Raw genomic sequence first — 16,960 nt, forward strand, 5'->3', positions numbered from 1 at the left:
GCCACTTCAACAATACAAATGTCAAGACAAGATACCCAAGCAGGATAAGATATTATTATCTGTGGATAAGATTTTAATGTCATGTCCAAGTTAGAAGCAAGTTACAGCTAAGTTTTAAGAAAGTTTAAGCCGTACATACTTGAGCCAATATATATTAATATCTGTGAATGGCAAAGCCGACTGAACCGGTTTCCGTTTCATGATACATTCATTATTGTGCCATATTTTGTAACCCACAGAGTAATTTGTACTTTCGCTCCGGCTCGGCAACAAAATTTTTACACAAACAAATCTTTACCATGGCGCCTCCCAAACTTTACCACGAGCCCAGAAGTGGCCCATCACGAGGAGCCCTGTTAGCTGCCAGAGCTATTGGTGTTCCAATAGAAGTTGAAAAAGTGGATTTGATGAAAAAGGAGCAATTAAAAGAAAGTTTCTTGAAGATTAACCCTCAGCATTGTGTGCCTACATTGGATGATGATGGCTTTATTCTTTGGGAGAGCAGGGCTATTGCTTGCTACCTAGCTGATAAGTTTGCTAAGGATGACCAATGGTACCCCAAGGATTTGCAACGTCGGGCCCTTGTTAACCAAAGGCTGTACTTTGATGGTTCAAATTTGTATGTGAAGATCAGAGCTATATGTGTAAGTCTTTATAATTTTTAAAGTTTCTAGCCATTCGTATACTTCCTTTGAAGTGACTAGCAGACTAGTTTTTGTATATGAAATTAATTACCCATACCCACCATATAATAGAGTTTTCAGAAAAAAGATTACATAAAAAAAAAGCCATTTACATAAAAATGTCAAGTACCCGCACCTCTTAATTTTTTTTTAAATATTTTAATATTGTAATAAAATATTTATTTACAACTTTCCTTTATATCTAACCTTCTATTATTGTAAACATTTTCAGCACCCCATCCTTTTCCTGGGTGAGACAGAAATTAAACCATTCCTTAGAGACGACCTGAACAACACCTTGAAATTCCTTGATGGGTTCCTCAGCAGTACTAAATGGGTCGCCGGAGATAATGCAACCATTGCCGACACATCTATCTGCTCCTCTGTGTCTAACCTTTTTGTAAGTGTATAGTAATATTTTTCTATGCTGTGCTATCCAATTTTTAATGCTACTGCTTTTATTGCCAAATCAAATCAAAAAGAATAAAAGCAATTACTTAAATTTAAATATAAATAAAAAAAAATTATTGATATACCTACACAAATTCGTTATTTTTTAATGAGACAATATTTATGTTAAGTAAATTTATATTATTATCTTTTCAGGCTATTGGTTGGGATTTAACCAATTACCCTAACATCCAGAGATGGTATAAGAACTGTGCTTCATTACCAGGTTTTGATGAAAACCAAGAAGGTGCTAAGCAATTTGGAGATGCAGTAAAGAAGAACTTAAAGCAGTGATTTGTGCAAACACAGAGCTACTTAAAATTTTTTGGTGAAGGGTTTTTTTTAATTCATATATTTTCACAATATTTACAATTGTTAACTGAAAAATATAAATATTTCTTTACCTTTGTTTTTTTAGTGGAACCATCTTGAGTTTTTTGATACAAATTCGCTCACCACTGTTTCCATAAATCACCAGTTTGGTTTAATATAAAATAGTAGTAAAACCCACACAACGAAATATAGCTTTTATATTAAACCTTAATATACATTTAATTGATAAATTAATCAACTTTTTTTACAAACAATCTCACTTGAAAAACTTCATCACCAGTTGCTGTTCATTCCTAAGTTTCCTGCTTACAATCAGTTGCGATTTATATCCAAATTTTGCCATGATTTCAACCACTTCATTTGGAATGTTTTCTTCTATCAATAACAGGTAAAATATACCGTCCTGTGCTAGTTTCTTTGGTATCATGTCAAGCAGTCTGTCGGTTACTTCACGGCCCTTGTCGCCACCAGCCCAACTTGCGGTTATATCACACGTCCCACACTCACTGGTTTCTGTCACAACATATGGTGGATTGAACAATATAACATCAAACTTGTTATTAACAAAAGAAACAGCAAGGTCCATGTTAACACTATCCATCAAGACTTTATTATATTTAGCTGTTGTTTTAGTCATTTCGCAAGCTTTGAAATTAATGTCCGTGCTTATACAGAATGCATTGGGTAATGCCATTCCTAGTGCTGTGATTACAACTCCGCTGCCTGATCCGACTTCAAGACAAAAAGTGGGGTTTTTTGCTTTTAAAAAATCTAAATCTCTTTCTAAGGCATCAATAAGTAGAAAACTATCTTCAGCTGGTTCGTAGACATGGTCAAAGTCAGCCTTAGCGATATGATTTTGATATGGAGTCTCCATGTTAGTTGATGCTGCCTTGATTTGAGACACCACTGGTGCTTTGCACAGGCTCCTGAGGTGCGTCTGGTAGCACAGCTTTGCGAACACTCTGTTCTTTGCTTATAGAACGTCTAATCTCATTAAGTCTATCCTGTAATACAATAAATAGTAATGTTTTATTATCATGGTCTTTCATTTGTAAATGTGTCACTTCCAAATATCATTATGATTACAATCAGGATAAAAAAACGAAATAAATATAGTCACATTAACAAGTATAAATTAATATGTGTAAATCTTCCTTCTACAACAGACAGACAGATTCAAAGTTGCACAACCGAAATAAAGGCTTATTTTTATACACAAATTGGCTTCAATACTATCTTTACTAGCAAACTTAAGCTCTGTATATAGTAGTATATACCTTTTGGAAGATAAGGTGTTATGTACTCTAAGTTAAGCTTTTATATAAAAAGTACTCACCTGTGAGGCTTGTAAGACATTAAGGACTACTGTAACTTTGTGCTTGCAAGCTATTAGCTTTTTCACATATGGGTCCAAGTCGGGGTGGTGGTTGAGTGCCTCGCGCACTTTCAATAGCTCTTCATTCAATGAGTCTATCTGCTGTTTCAATTCTAACTGTGAAATTCTGGAACAGTAAAGTAAGCAATAACTCTATTAGCTAAAGAAAATTGATAGAGTATTTGGAGGAGTGATTAATTATTTCAAATGTTATAAATGTTTATTATAAAAAAAGCGAAATTGCAATTGATGAGTTACATCAGTTTTAATTAACAATAGAATTACCTGGTTAGCATTATACATGAAACTCGTTACGTATAAGAATTGTGAAACAATAGGAAGATTTAGGCGCAAACAAATGTGGCATGAATATACATATTTGGACAAAAAGTGTGATTAATAATACTTACCTAGTGGCTCGGACTCTGTCGTCTAGTTGATCAACCGTAGGCTTCAGTAAACCTAGAAGGCCTTCAGCAAGCGTATCCCTGGTTGGATTATCACACAAATTCCCAGTGTTTTCGTCAGCGGACGTTGTGGTACTTTCGGTGTCATCCATAGTTTTCATACAAAGTTTATTCCATTTCGATATTTTTTTTTATGTAAATAATTAGTAGTCACTTAGGAGGTATAACAAATAACACCACAGATTGACACTTGCTTTTGCCAATTTATTTTCTTGCAGAGAGAATAGCCAACCTAGTAGCTGGGTAAATTCGTGCCCATTAGAAAATGTCTAAGACCTCTAAGAATCCGTGCTTTGGCGAATGAAACTGAAATATGACATTGACAAGACAAAACAAACCAATACGTATGACCAAGGAGTATATAAGAAAAATGGAAGCCACATCCATTAAAAAGCTACTGCCATGTGACATTTAATTTTTTAACTGACATTAAAGTAATTGATATTATTAATAAGGTTAAGTTTATATCACCCGCACAGTATAAACTATTGAATTTTTGTTTTAAAGCCTGATTCTTTGCACTCGTCTCGTGTTAATTATTAATTATAACTTAACATACATACAATATACATAAAATCACGCCTCTTTCCCGGAGGGGTAGGCAGAGACTACGTCTTTCCACTTGCCACGATCTCTGCATACTTCCTTCGCTTCATGCATATTCATAACTCTCTTCATGCAAGCTCGGCGGTTTCGGGTACTTTTGACCTGACCCTTTACCAGGACGTCCTTAATTTGATCAAGATACGTTCGTCTAGGTCTTTCCACTCCGACCTTTCCCTCTACACTCTCCTTAATTAATTTTAATTATAACTTTATTGGGATAATTAATTATGTCTAATTTATAAAATCAATATTAAAGGTGTTGTATGTACTACGTGCTTGTTTTTTCTTATCTCAACCACATTTATATCTAACTTACGGAAAAAACAATCGATGTATGGAAAACCTCGATGTGTATTTATTATATCGATACAACTAACCGATGTATTGCATCGAAAAAGACATCGATATTATTTTTCAGTGTCCATCACTACCTCAATTTTGTATGCGATCCTCTTATTGTCAGGTTGGCTGGAAGAGATCACAGAGACACTTATGGATAAGCCCTTCTTTGCATCTTAATACTGTTTTATATTTGTAATGTACTCCTTTAATGAACAAAAAAGTTTTTATTTACTTATGGGATTTTAGATCACAGTTCTTGCACCAGACGAAAACCTAAACTTGTAGTATTGTATTGAAGAAAAGTAGCAACTAGGCAGGAAAAGGTAGGTACTTACCTATATTATTTTTATATTAAAAAAATATATGGTTGGATATCTACCAATAAATTTTATTTATTTTTTGAGCGTCGGTGGTCGAGGTGCCCGGTTAAAATACTTAGGGCGCATAAAGGCACAGGTTCGAGTCCAACTTCGGCCTTATACCATTGACTATTGGCGAAGTTATTTACATTAGTTTGAATGTACATAACTTCGTAAATAGTGAGGCAACCTGCACATTCAGGTAACTGGATGGGTAACCGTGATTGACCCAATACGGCTTAGGTTTACCTGCAAAAGTTGCGAATGTCAGACGGGAGTCGCTTTGGGTAAAAACCTGACTCACCCACATCAGGATCCATGGTCAAAGGTATACTCCGTGCTCCTCTCCAGAGTGGTAAGGATGTAACCGGGACTAAAGCCAGGAGAAAGAAAAACCATTTCATTTATTATAAAATCATTTTCCTGAACTATTGCCAACATACAAATAAAGGCAAGGCAGCTATAAAATTTATTTCATATTTCATTACAAAATTCAATATCTACTTCCTGCATTTAATTTTCAAAGGGGTCATTGAGCAATTGCGAGTTTAGAATTTTAGTTTCAGTCGTTTCTGTTATATAAATAACAAAACGTATAATACTAATTATATAGTTGAATTAGCTAGGTATGTTATCTTAATATAGTGAATTTGTTTAATGTAGGTGCCTATCTTGTGGAGACCTATTTTGGAAATATAAAAAAAAAATATTCTGCATACTTATTAAGTAATGTAGGTACGATTTCTGCGGTACATATACGCACAAAATTTTATAAAGTTTTCTGACATTTATGCGTTATATAAACAAATCTATTTTGTGCCATAATTCAGTGACTAAGTTTTTGTCATAACTAATAATAGAAAATTAAGCTATTAATAAAAATTAAATTAAATTATGCTAACTAATTAACCTTACAGATAACTAATTTTAAAACTTTAAACAAAAGTGTTTACATTGATTCCATTAGCATGGCCATTTGTTCTTTAACATGAGCATCCATGTTAGAAAAGTCTCTTAGGATATCTTCTATCATTTCCACTAAGATACTTGGCCACTGCTGTTCCAAGGCTCTCACCCTTTGTGCCGCTCCGCAAGCCAATTCAATGGCATGCGATAGCTGTCCACGACCTCGAACCCGCCAACTTACATCTTCCTATAAATTGTATAATTTCGTTAAACCACTCATCTTTCGTTCATCCTAAATTTAATAAAATGAATCAAAACATATAGAAGCGCAATAAACCGTTGACGTACGTATACGTGTGATAGATACTATATTACTTTTGATCAATATACAATATAAGGAATACAGAAGTATTATTACTTTTTCTCTTACTTGAGAGACATGACCCTTTTTGTACTGAAGGGCTTCTTTTGCTATCACATCTCTCAATGCTGGATCAGCAGCTCTAAGCCATGATTTCGCACTATTGCTGCTAGTTCCATTTCTGCCAAGACGGGACAGTAAAGGCTGCAATGGGGCATCAGGAAGAGCTCTCAGCACTATATCACTCAATCCAATGTACGTTTCATTTGCAGATTTTAATTCCTCTTCTGTCACCTATTTAAAATAAAATAAATGCCATGGTAAAGTTGAAGTACGGATTTAATAAATTTGATAATAAAACAAATAACTTACCGGTTCATCATTGATCTCTTTTAGACCCCAATGAGCAAGCCTGTATATCGCATATTCTCTCCAAATTTTTCCGTGTATGGGATTACCTTCTGGAACAACATTTAAGCTTGTGAGGCCTCGTAGCTCAGCTAATGCATGAAGTTGGCCAAGCCATTGAAGTCCTGTTGCGCGTACTGACAAGTGAACCACATTTGGAAATCTGAAATATACGTATTTTTTATGATTGCGATTATTGAGCTTTTTGCGAGCAATTAAGAATTGTACTTACTTAACTTTTAATTCAGGTAGCGACTGCGCAACTGCGTTGAAGTGAACGTAGTGAAATGCCGCTTTGGTTACTGCTCTCGCTCGTTCCCAGTCCCAGTCTCTAGCTAAACGACGAACGGCTCCTGCCCCCCAAGCACTTACAACTCCATCACAAACTTCAACTAAGTAATCCACTCCTGCAATAAAATACAAGAAAATATTAGCACAGAAATTCAAGGTAGGTAAGGTACATAAATGAAATGAGTTATATAAACTCAAAAAAAGTATCACAGTATTTTTCACAAGTGAAATTAAGAGTAAAAAAAGAAGTCGACCTTGTTCCCTATCTTTTGATGTAGGCATTGGTTTAGGTACTGGTTCAGAAGATTTTAAACTAGCTAGACTTTTTCCAGACTTAGCTCTTCCAGATGCAGCTCTACTTGCAGATGTAGCTCGCTCGTTCCTTCGAGAAATGGTAGCGCTTCTTATATTTCTATTACTGCTTCGATTGTTTACAGATCCTTCTCGTCTTAAGAGCTTACTGTTATGATCACTCCCAGATGTCGATGAATTTGCAACAGAGCCTATATTTGTCGTTGCAGAAATGTTACTGCCATTTTCACTATAGTCAGAATTTTTTGCATTTCCTTTGACACGTCGACATTCAGGGTCACATACTGACTTGGATCGCATTGTACTAAAATTTTCTCGCCTACGTAAAGCGGTGGGCATGCGTCGGACTTGTCTTTTGTTGGTTTCTTCATCACTATCACTTGAAGAAGATGGCAATGAGCTAAATGATGAATCGACAATAGGATCTACACTAGATATACTTTCCCATCTTTTTAAAATTGGTTCATTATTGTCAGAAAGTTTCACATTTTCTAATGTTGAAATGATTGGCAACAGTATGGGAGGCAACTTTAAGTCACTACTAGTAGATGTAGAATGTGAAACATCTGTGTCTTGAGAAGCACTTCGATCTGAAAAGTTGACTCGCCTTTCTGAAGTTTTGCGTGAAGTTGCACTTCTTTGTAGTTTTTTCATTGGCGATGTGATTGGTCCGTTTTCTTTGGTTACTTTAATATTATTATCGCTACTATTTTTTGCGTCAGAGTCTTCTACTTCAGTTTGTTGCATTGAAATTACAACGTCAGGAAGATTTCCAAAATCGATTGTTTGAGTTGCACATTGCATTGTAGTGGCTGAGGCTTCTATAACGAAAACTTTCTCCATTTCAACGTTTTTTTCTGGTATTGTCGGATTAATAAAACATTTGTTTTCGGACCTAAGTAATTCCCAATTGGTCCTTGCATTATTTATAATTTGGTCACGACGTGCTGCTTGTTGTGCTGATCCTCCAAGGGCGCAATAGGCTGCATGAGCAGCTTCTTTATTATCCCTCCAAGCCATAGCTGCTCTACGAACCTATACAAATAAATGTGAAATAAGGCACTGTGTGGGTACTGAGCAATGTTGCCGAAAGCAATACAAAAGACAATAATAGTATTAAGAAAAATTTTCTAGATTAATTTTACGGGTTACAGTCATGTAACCGGAATATAAGTAACTATACATTGAATGGCTAGAAATAAATAATATCGGACCAGTAAGTACCTACTTACTTGGTCTGTCACGTGCATATTTGTTAAGGTAAGTAAATTTGGTAAATATGACACTAGGAAAGGTGTGCAATCCCCACCCAATGCCACTGGGTTTCCATCCAATGATATATCAATTAAAGAATTTGCCTCGGCAAGTGATGAGACATCTTCAACACTGCAAATAAGGAAGAGCATATAAATATTTATGTAAGTGCAATGCAACATTTTAATGGTTTCCAAATTTAAAGAACTTACCTCTGCAAATCATTATTCCCAAGATATAACTTTTGAAGTTTTGGAGTATTCTGGAAACCAAGCAAACGTCGTATTCGATTTCTCTTTAAGTTCAATTCTCTTAAAGATACCAAGCCCTGTAAGTCTGTTGCACCAATACATTTTATTTGGTTGCCTGCCAAGTTCAGAACTTTAAGGTCATTTAAATTTGACAAGCCACATACTTTGTTTATTCTATTTCCGTGTAAATCTAAAACTTCCAACTTGATTAGATTTGCAAGACCCTCAATCCTTTTAATTCTGTAAATTAAAATCATGGTTCACAGAAAGCCGCGTACGTAATTAAGGTACCAAAAAAAAAGAAGTATTTATTAGAAAAAAATGACAAACCTGTTTTTCCCCATTAGAAGCACTCTCAAGCTAAACAATCTTTCTAAAGAACTGATTTTATCTATTTGATTATCATATACATCTAGGAACACTAATTTGCTTAAATCCAGTGGCGTTAGACCTGAAAGACTATTTATTAAGTTATGTTGTAGTGATAGAAGCCGAAGACCTGGCTCACCAACAATATGAGGAATAGACGATAGCCCTCGCCTGAAATTTTAATAGACACTGTTATTAACTTTACAATTTCATCGCTGAGATCTCGCCTTGTATATAATATTCTTTAAAGTGAGAATTTATAGCGTGTTTACAAAAATACATTTTACCTGTCGAGGGTTATTCTATCTGGCAGCCTGTCTTTTTCCTGTGGTGTCCGAGAAAGTTGAACTTTACCTTCTCCCACTGCTTGCAAGTTAATTGACCCGTCTCGTCCATCGTCTTTGCGCTGTAAATCATTGCTGGGAAATAGAGAATATATATTTATAGAAAAAAAGTATTTGTTGTTATTCGATCACTAAACTTTCCATGAAAAAAATATTCTCTTATTACTACCTAAATTATACTCGTTGTTACAATTGTTTGAGTTCTTATCCCCCTGCTGCCCTTACAAATTCCATCATTATCATCGTCATGACGATAGTACCGGTTGCATTCCCTCCTTGACGATAAACCCGCTCATAATCACGATCCATAGAAATCTGAATAACTATATCATTCCGATTTCTTTGCCAAGGTTACAAGCCTAGGTACTCTTGCCCTTAGAAATAGTCGAAAATTATACGAACCCAGAAAGTGTGGTTTGCGATCTTGTGAGTGCTCCCCTAGGATCAGCAATTGCTGGTTTGATTTGTAAGAAAAGTGGTCCATCGCCTGCTGCGCCAGGATCTGGTGGTGGTGCGTTTGTATCTAACGATTGTGCAGAGCGGCCTCTTGTGCGGAATGCTAACTTCCTAACCTGTTGTCATACTCGTATTATAACATTAACCAACAATAATTGTATAAATCTTTTTGAATCAGTTAGGTACAAGATAAAACTATGCCTATTGTACTTACATTTCCACGGCTATATGTGATCGGCATCAGTAGCAAAATATTTATAACAACGTATAAAAGTTACACATATAAAACTTGGCCCCGATTGAAAATTTTTATATTCAATGAAAAATAAATTCGTACAAAAGGCAGTTTTGGTCCATCATTCGTTACATCACCATACAACTGGTATATCTTAACAGTGTCAAAATTAATGAGGTCAAAACCCTGAGTTAAATCCTCAATCAGAACCGTTGCTAGGAAACTCGGAAACTTTAATTTCTTTTTGTCCGTTACCATACCGACGAGTCGCCGACTCTCGATCAATGATTGATGAATATATCAGAATGTTAAACAAGGATGTAATAAGTGGTACGGTATCACAGTAGGGTATCCATAATTATTGAGTTCGCAAAAATAATGATATACAACCAAATTGTGCCATGAAGTTCCCGGCACCAATAGAAAAATAAAAGGACCAATCCCATCTCTATCTCATGAATGTCGTAAAAGGCGACTAAGGGATATGCTCATAAACTTGGTATTCTTCTTTTAGGCGACGGGCTAGCCACCTGTCACTTTATATGAATCTCAATTCTATCAGTAAGCTAAACAGCTGAACGTGGCCTATCAGTATCTTCAAGACTGTTGGCTCTGTCTACCCCGCAAAGGATATAGTCGTGATTTTAAGTAAGTATAACCAACATTTAAAACATTTTACTATTAAGCAGCACAGATATTATAGAATGTCTAAAGAATTAAGCAGTTAGGTACACATATTTTTTTCGAAGAGATAATTATCTGTTTAAGAATAAAAATACTAAGACTTTTCTATTCGCCCGTACCCGTACACTGTCTACGCCCGTACCATAGTATAAAAAGTACCCCATAGTATATTCATTTTTTATTTCTTGTTCATGCGGCAACGGAAATACGTTACTTCTGAAAATTTCAGCTTTTTAGTTATCACGTTTTATGAGATAAAGCGTGGTGGCAGACAGACGGTTGGATTTACAGACAGACAGACGGGGGCTTAGTAATAGGATCGCTCTTTTACCTTTATGATACGCACACCACGCGCACTACGATTTTTTTATACTTTGGTTCTATTTTATCCTATATATAAGTAGTAGGTAGGTACTCAAAGAATGTTAAAAAAGGTTAAATAAGTAGGTACTTTATCAATATGTGCGTCTAGTTATTTCAATTCAATTCAATTCCAAATCTTTATTTCATATCATAATGTACATCAGTTGAATAATATGGAGTATTTGGATAAGAGTATGTATGTAGGTAGGTATTTAAAGGCACGAAAGGCTACAATAGAAATCATGTAACTTAGCGTACCTAGTTTTCGTTCGTTTCATTATTTCTATGGGACCCACCTATGGAAAACTCAAAATAGGAACATGACATGAACCGTGACAAGACAATGACCGAAATATGATTGAATCTAAAATTTGATTATTTGTAGTTCTGGTTTTTAGATACTAAGTATCTAAAGAGTAAGTACCTAATAAGTAGTAGTAAATAATATTGAAACAGCCTAAGCAAAGCTAAACAAAACGTCAATGTCAGATCGTGACAGTGCCGGTGGAAGAAAAGAAAAGAAGAAAACAAAACAAAAACAATGGCATATTTTTGAAAATTATAGAATATTTACTATCAATTTAATGTTAAAGAGTTGGTTTAAAGTTCTTCGATTTCAAACCATAGGGCGGCTCATCTCCAATATAAGCGCTTTAAAAATGGTTCGATACTTCGTGAACCCTTACGAGGAGACTGCTATTGCTGCTAGCACTTTAAATAAAGAAGAGATAATCTCGCAGATCAACGAACATGTAGAAAATATCACCAAACGATTGAGACCTTCTCGTAAGACTGTGGATGGTGGTTTGTATGTGGGATGTACCGGAATATCTTACATGTTTTACTGTTTGGCTAAAAATCCTTTCCTGTCGGAATTTAAGCGCATTTATTTGGAAAAAAGTTTGGAGTATTTGAAACCAGCTTTAGAAACTTCAGCCGGCGACAAAACATCTTTTTTACTGGGCGATGCTGGCACTTTAGCTTTAGCCTCGGTTTTGAATAAAGAATCAGGTAACCAGTTTGCAGATTCACTAGCCAAATATAGGGCTCTTCAGAGTTATTATTTGAATCCAAAGTTCTTAAAGTGTGGTGGTGATGAATTTTTTGTGGGTCGAGCTGGTTATATTGCTGGTGCATTGTGGATAAGCCGTGAACTTCAAACAGAGGCTCTGGCAAAAGATGAGCTGTATAAAATTTGTGACATGATAGTCCACTCAGGGAAAGAGTATGCAAGTAAACATAGAAGTCCTTGCCCATTGATGTATCACTATTATAACACTGAGTACCTTGGGGCAGCACATGGTATCAGTTTCATTTTACAAATGCTCATGACTGTGCCTGGCTACCTTGAACACAATACTCAAGCAGCTAAAGATATTCGAACAACTGTAGAATTTATAGCTTCCCTGCAGACAGAGGACGGCAACTGGCCGTGTTGTATGGATGAGATTGATCAGAACGATCACAAGTTAGTTCATTGGTGTCATGGAGCACCAGGTACCATTTACCTTATGGCTAAAGCATATTTAGTATTCAAGGATGAGAAATATTTGAATGCGTGCATCAAAGCTGGCAAAGTGGTCTGGCAAAAAGGCTTGCTGCGCAAAGGTCCTGGGATCTGCCACGGGGTTGCCGGGAATGGCTATGTATTCCTGCTTCTGTATAGGCTGACTGGGGATCATAAATATTTACATCAAGCAACGCTTTTTGCTGATTTTATGCTGACTGATGATTTTTTGAGAGATGCCAGACTTCCAGACAATCCGGAGAGTTTGTATGAAGGCACAGCAGGCACTGTCTGCTTCTTATCCGATCTCATTGTACCAGAGAAAGCAGAGTTTCCCTTCCAAGATGTCTTTACCACTTTTTAATTTAAAAAAAAAATTGATCATCTTATATTAAAAACATTTCAGTTATAGTCCAAGAAATGGTACCAATTTTCTTGTCGACATTGCTTTGTGTTTATTTTTTATGAACTAGATGCTGACAGTAATAGAGCTTATTTTCTGTTTAATACCAATTTTCTTGTCATTCATGGATCACAAATTAAATGTGATTTTACTACTTTTTAGTTTTTCTTTGCTCAAAATGGATGGCAGTGCATTTGTTTTTAAATTAATGCCTTTGGTTGTTGATTTTTTTAAGTGGAAAAGTACAGGCAATGTTGTTTTGTTCCATTGTTATCAACCTGTTACAGTAGTTGGCATGCAGACTGTACTTTCTCATTATAATTTGTATACTTCAGCAAGGGATATGTATCAAAATTTCTCAGTTACTGTACATGATGAAAAACTTGGAATTTTATTGAACACATCATGTGTTGGATGGGAAAGAGTATTCAATAACTTAAATACATTTACCTTTCAACCTCAGTTTATTTGGCTGATCACTACAGAGGATTTTAATGAGACTGTAAACAAATTATTTTATTATCCAATACTTGTAACTTCTGATGTTACAATTGCATACCAAAATGGGAGTAATTATGAATTGATTGAAGTTTACAAAAATGGGCCAGATGTAGGATGGTTTACTATGAAGAGTGTTGGGTACTGGGATTCAAAGCTACATGTAACTAAGATCAACAGATGGGATTTGACGGGGGTAACGATGAGATGTCCCATAGTTGTTGCTGAGAGAATTGTGAATGAAACTTTCGACGATTATTTGGCTGGGAAGAAGCCGCATATAGATTCTTTGAACAAATTGAAATTTTATTCTGTTTTGCTGTATTTACAACACATGTTTAATTACAGGTAAAATAAAGTCTTTGAGTATCAAATAATAATATTTAGTGTAGATATAATATAAATAAGTTATATCATCATATCACAGTAGGTGCTGTACATAATAAAAAGAAAAAAAAACCCGCGAAAACATTCTCAAGAAGTTATTCTCTTTTGAGTTCTCCTTTGGTAGGTGCTCCCATTACCTGGTTACTACTTTACACTATTCATCCATGATCTTCACGTTAACCCTTCATGCCCTTATTTATATCTGGCAGAAGTTTATGGAGCCTGTCAATTTCAGCTATGAACTAAAACGTGTCAGTTCATGGGGATATTTCCGCAATGGTAGCTTTGATGGCATGGTGGGAGCCTTGCAGCGTGGCGAAGCTGACGTCGGGGGCAGCACAGCCTTCTTCAGAGGCGATAGAGCTAAGCTGGTTGACTATATTGTGGAACTGTGGCCATCTAGGTAATAAAAGAATCAAAAATGTATGAAAAGTCGTTTAGAATTTCGATGATTTGATTATATTTCGGGAATTTGGCTTGATGACGCGAAAGATGATATCCGTAGATACTAATTTAAATGCAAATTTTTAAATAATTAATTAAAAAATTTGCATTTAAATTAGTATTTTCATATATTTTTGTTTCGCAACATTGGTTGACGTCAAATAAATTAAAGTTAACTGCCGCTTCCAAAGCCTCAGTGCAGAAGAATGGCACGCGTGATACTTTTTTTATCGCGCGATAAAAATGTCACCTGCCATGCTACGGGGGCTGTAGGTCGCTCGTGTTCTCCGATTTACCTATCCATTTTCAGACAATGCTTCATTCTCCGCCATCCGAAGCATCCCGGAAGCTTCTTCTCCATCTACACTCGCCCGCTGACCACTCGGGTCTGGTACTGTATCCTGGCCATGTTAGTTTTGATATCTTCCATCATGGCGTTCATATTGAAGCTCATGGGTGGGAATTATGACGCGTCACCCAGCTTGGCTCTGCTGTTCACTTGGAGTGCTAATTGTCAGCAGGGTAGGTTTAAAACAATATCTTAATTTACAAATGGCGCAAATTTTACGTACTTAATAAAAGCCGTGGGGTTCCCGGCGGGTTTATACTTTATATCTTTCCCATGGATGTCATGAAATGCGATGTAGACAGAGCCAACAGTCTTGAAAATACTGAAAGGTCACGTTCAGCTGTATGGCTGTCAGGTCGCTAGTCCATCGCCTACAAGAGGAACCCCATGTTTATCAGCATATCTCTTAGTCGCTGGAAATCCACTGGAAAGATTTGGAATGATTCTATTGTAGAGTGCTAGAAACCACACGGTACTTAGAATCAGGGTTTCCCGTTTCAGGAATGTCAATAGAGCGAAATTCTGCGCCCGTGAAGATCATTGTCCTAGCGACGTTCGTGTACTCCATCACTATCTACCAGTACTACAACGCGGCCGTGGTGTCCACGCTGCTGCAGGAGCCGCCGAAGAACATCAGGACCTTGGGCGACCTGGTGCGGAGTAGCCTGAAGGCGGGGGCCGAAGACGTGCTGTATGTTAGGGATTTTTTCAAGGTAGTTTTCATTTGTTTTGCGTGAGACTTTTCTTTTAGGTCTTCAATCGGTGTCGATGTCTCAGACACTCAGTTTTGATATCTGAGCCTCTTCGTAATAAGTAAAATAGGTGAGTTGGTCAAACACTGATATATTTTGGTAGATTAATTTGAAGATTTCATGTTTTATATACTTACACACGTTACACATTAAACGATCTTAATTCTAAAACGTTATGCGAAACGATGATTTGGCAAAATTTTTTATGCAATTTTGATATTATACCAATATAATATGGAAAATGCGTAACATGGGTTCTTGTACGTTCGCAACGCACACACGCAATTTTTGGAGTAGCAATTTTTTTTCTTCACAATTTTGTTTCAGCGTACGACAGATCCCATAGCTTTAGAAATGTACCACAAGAAAATAATGACAGAGGGCAATTTCCATACGCCTGAATCCGGGATGGCCCTAGTGAAACGTGGCGGATTTGCTTTCCACGTGGACAGTGTCGTGGCGTACCGTATCATGAGGAAGAGTTTCACTGAAAGGGAGATATGCGAAGCCCATGAGATTCCGATGTACCCGCCTCAGAAAATGGGAGTGATTGTTGCGAAGCGGTCGCCTTATAAGGAGCATGTTACTTACGGGTTTGTATGAAATAATAACTTTCATCTCGATCCTCATCGAATTCGAATCGATCCTCATTTGGTAAGACCGAATAATAAACGAACTATGAACTACCCTTTAAATTTATCCTGGGTTGTAGATACCCTTCGATAGAGCGACCAATAATGAGAATAAACGAATTTTTGAATTTGAGACGTGGCCATAAATGCACCTATTGTGCAAGCAATAAGGTCCAATATTTCGGTGGGACGCAGCGGTCTCTGGCGACGGTTCTGGATGAATCTTTAGTTGTTAGCAAAAGGCTCAATATTGCGGGACAAAATATTGCGGTGTTAAAAAGAAACAGTCTAATATACATCCATTCGTTTCGCTATGACGGCGTGACAGAGACATACATACATAAAATCACGCCTCTTTCCCGGAGGGGTAGGCAGAGATAACCTCTTTCCACTTGCCACGATCTCTGCATACTTCCTTCGCTTCATCCACATTCATAACTCTCTTCATGCAAGCTCGGCGGTTTCGGGTACTTTTGACCTGACCCTTTACCAGGACGTCCTTAATTTGATCAAGATACGTTCGTCTAGCTAGGTCTTCCCACTCCGACCTTTCCCTCCACACTCTCCTCAACGCACTCCAAGTGACAGAGACATGGATGATAATATTATAATAGAACTCAAAACCCCTTACTCTTTCTTTCAGCGTTCGTAAGATGTTGGAAGCGGGCCTTTTACATCGCCTGCGCACTGTGTGGGACGAGCCAAAGCCCCATTGCGTAAGAACCGCCAACAATAACATGATAACAGTTTCCATCCGCGAGTTCTCCATGGCGCTAGTAGCGCTTTGTGTGGGCATTATGACAGCTGTAATCATTTTGGCGGGAGAAATTATAGTGTTTAGGTTTAGAAACAGATTGAAAAGTAGTAAAAAAATTCGCAGGCAAATAAAGAAGGTTGGCAGCAACTGAAATAAACATATTTATGAAAACACCTTGCCTTAACATTAGTAATATTTATGTATTTATAGAATAGCATAAAAAAGTGGCTAATATTTGATGTGTATATCAAATTCATTAACATTCAAATTTGCACTATGTACATTGATTATTTAAGTACCTATTTGAGTAGTGGAGACAAAATAAGCTTTTTGTCGAAATTGTTTACATATTCTAGATGTTTAAAAGGTGAATAAAAAC

At 36.6% G+C, this 16,960-nt stretch overlaps 6 protein-coding genes across 13 annotated transcripts; 3 read left to right on the top strand and 3 right to left on the bottom strand.

The window, feature by feature from the left end:
- Positions 1–15: 15 nt before the first annotated feature.
- LOC106132726 (glutathione S-transferase 1-like) lies at positions 16–1,536 on the top strand. The gene is made up of 3 exons (XM_060949450.1): positions 16–644; positions 916–1,083; positions 1,290–1,536. Exons 1-3 carry the CDS (start codon positions 300–302, stop codon positions 1,425–1,427), a joined length of 651 nt encoding a protein of 216 aa, XP_060805433.1. The 5' UTR covers positions 16–299; the 3' UTR covers positions 1,428–1,536.
- LOC132901773 (methyltransferase N6AMT1) lies at positions 1,290–2,343 on the bottom strand. Its single transcript, XM_060949451.1, has one exon. It carries the CDS (start codon positions 2,341–2,343, stop codon positions 1,723–1,725), a length of 621 nt encoding a protein of 206 aa, XP_060805434.1. The 3' UTR covers positions 1,290–1,722.
- Positions 2,337–3,623, bottom strand: LOC106132725 (SNAPIN protein homolog). Its single transcript, XM_013332241.2, has 3 exons — positions 3,255–3,623; positions 2,806–2,971; positions 2,337–2,473 (listed from the first exon to the last, which is right to left on the bottom strand). Exons 1-3 carry the CDS (start codon positions 3,410–3,412, stop codon positions 2,345–2,347), a joined length of 453 nt encoding a protein of 150 aa, XP_013187695.1. The 5' UTR covers positions 3,413–3,623; the 3' UTR covers positions 2,337–2,344.
- Positions 3,624–4,398: 775 nt separating this feature from the next.
- On the top strand, positions 4,399–16,872 carry LOC106132711 (ionotropic receptor 75a). Of its 8 annotated transcripts, XM_060949423.1 has the most exons (7): positions 4,399–4,582; positions 10,320–10,453; positions 13,883–14,050; positions 14,402–14,613; positions 14,942–15,153; positions 15,520–15,785; positions 16,468–16,870. In XM_060949423.1, exons 3-7 carry the CDS (start codon positions 13,941–13,943, stop codon positions 16,730–16,732), a joined length of 1,065 nt encoding a protein of 354 aa, XP_060805406.1. In that variant the 5' UTR covers positions 4,399–4,582; positions 10,320–10,453; positions 13,883–13,940; the 3' UTR covers positions 16,733–16,870. The 8 variants fall into 8 exon arrangements, with proteins under 8 accessions (XP_060805406.1, XP_060805409.1, XP_060805405.1 ...); XM_060949426.1 differs by lacking the exon at positions 14,402–14,613 and having other exon boundaries at positions 16,468–16,872; XM_060949422.1 differs by lacking the exon at positions 10,320–10,453.
- LOC106132514 (leucine-rich repeat-containing protein 49) lies at positions 5,568–10,063 on the bottom strand. The gene is made up of 11 exons (XM_060949759.1): positions 9,938–10,063; positions 9,517–9,686; positions 9,058–9,189; positions 8,732–8,941; positions 8,363–8,641; positions 8,129–8,282; positions 6,839–7,931; positions 6,526–6,700; positions 6,258–6,456; positions 5,955–6,179; positions 5,568–5,771 (listed from the first exon to the last, which is right to left on the bottom strand). Exons 1-11 carry the CDS (start codon positions 10,061–10,063, stop codon positions 5,568–5,570), a joined length of 2,967 nt encoding a protein of 988 aa, XP_060805742.1.
- On the top strand, positions 11,333–12,916 carry LOC106132712 (lanC-like protein 3). Its single transcript, XM_013332220.2, has one exon. It carries the CDS (start codon positions 11,335–11,337, stop codon positions 12,721–12,723), a length of 1,389 nt encoding a protein of 462 aa, XP_013187674.2. The 5' UTR covers positions 11,333–11,334; the 3' UTR covers positions 12,724–12,916.
- Positions 16,873–16,960: the final 88 nt, after the last annotated feature.

This window comes from Amyelois transitella, chromosome 19, assembly GCF_032362555.1.
Source record: "Amyelois transitella isolate CPQ chromosome 19, ilAmyTran1.1, whole genome shotgun sequence".
Lineage (NCBI taxonomy): Eukaryota > Metazoa > Arthropoda > Insecta > Lepidoptera > Pyralidae > Amyelois > Amyelois transitella.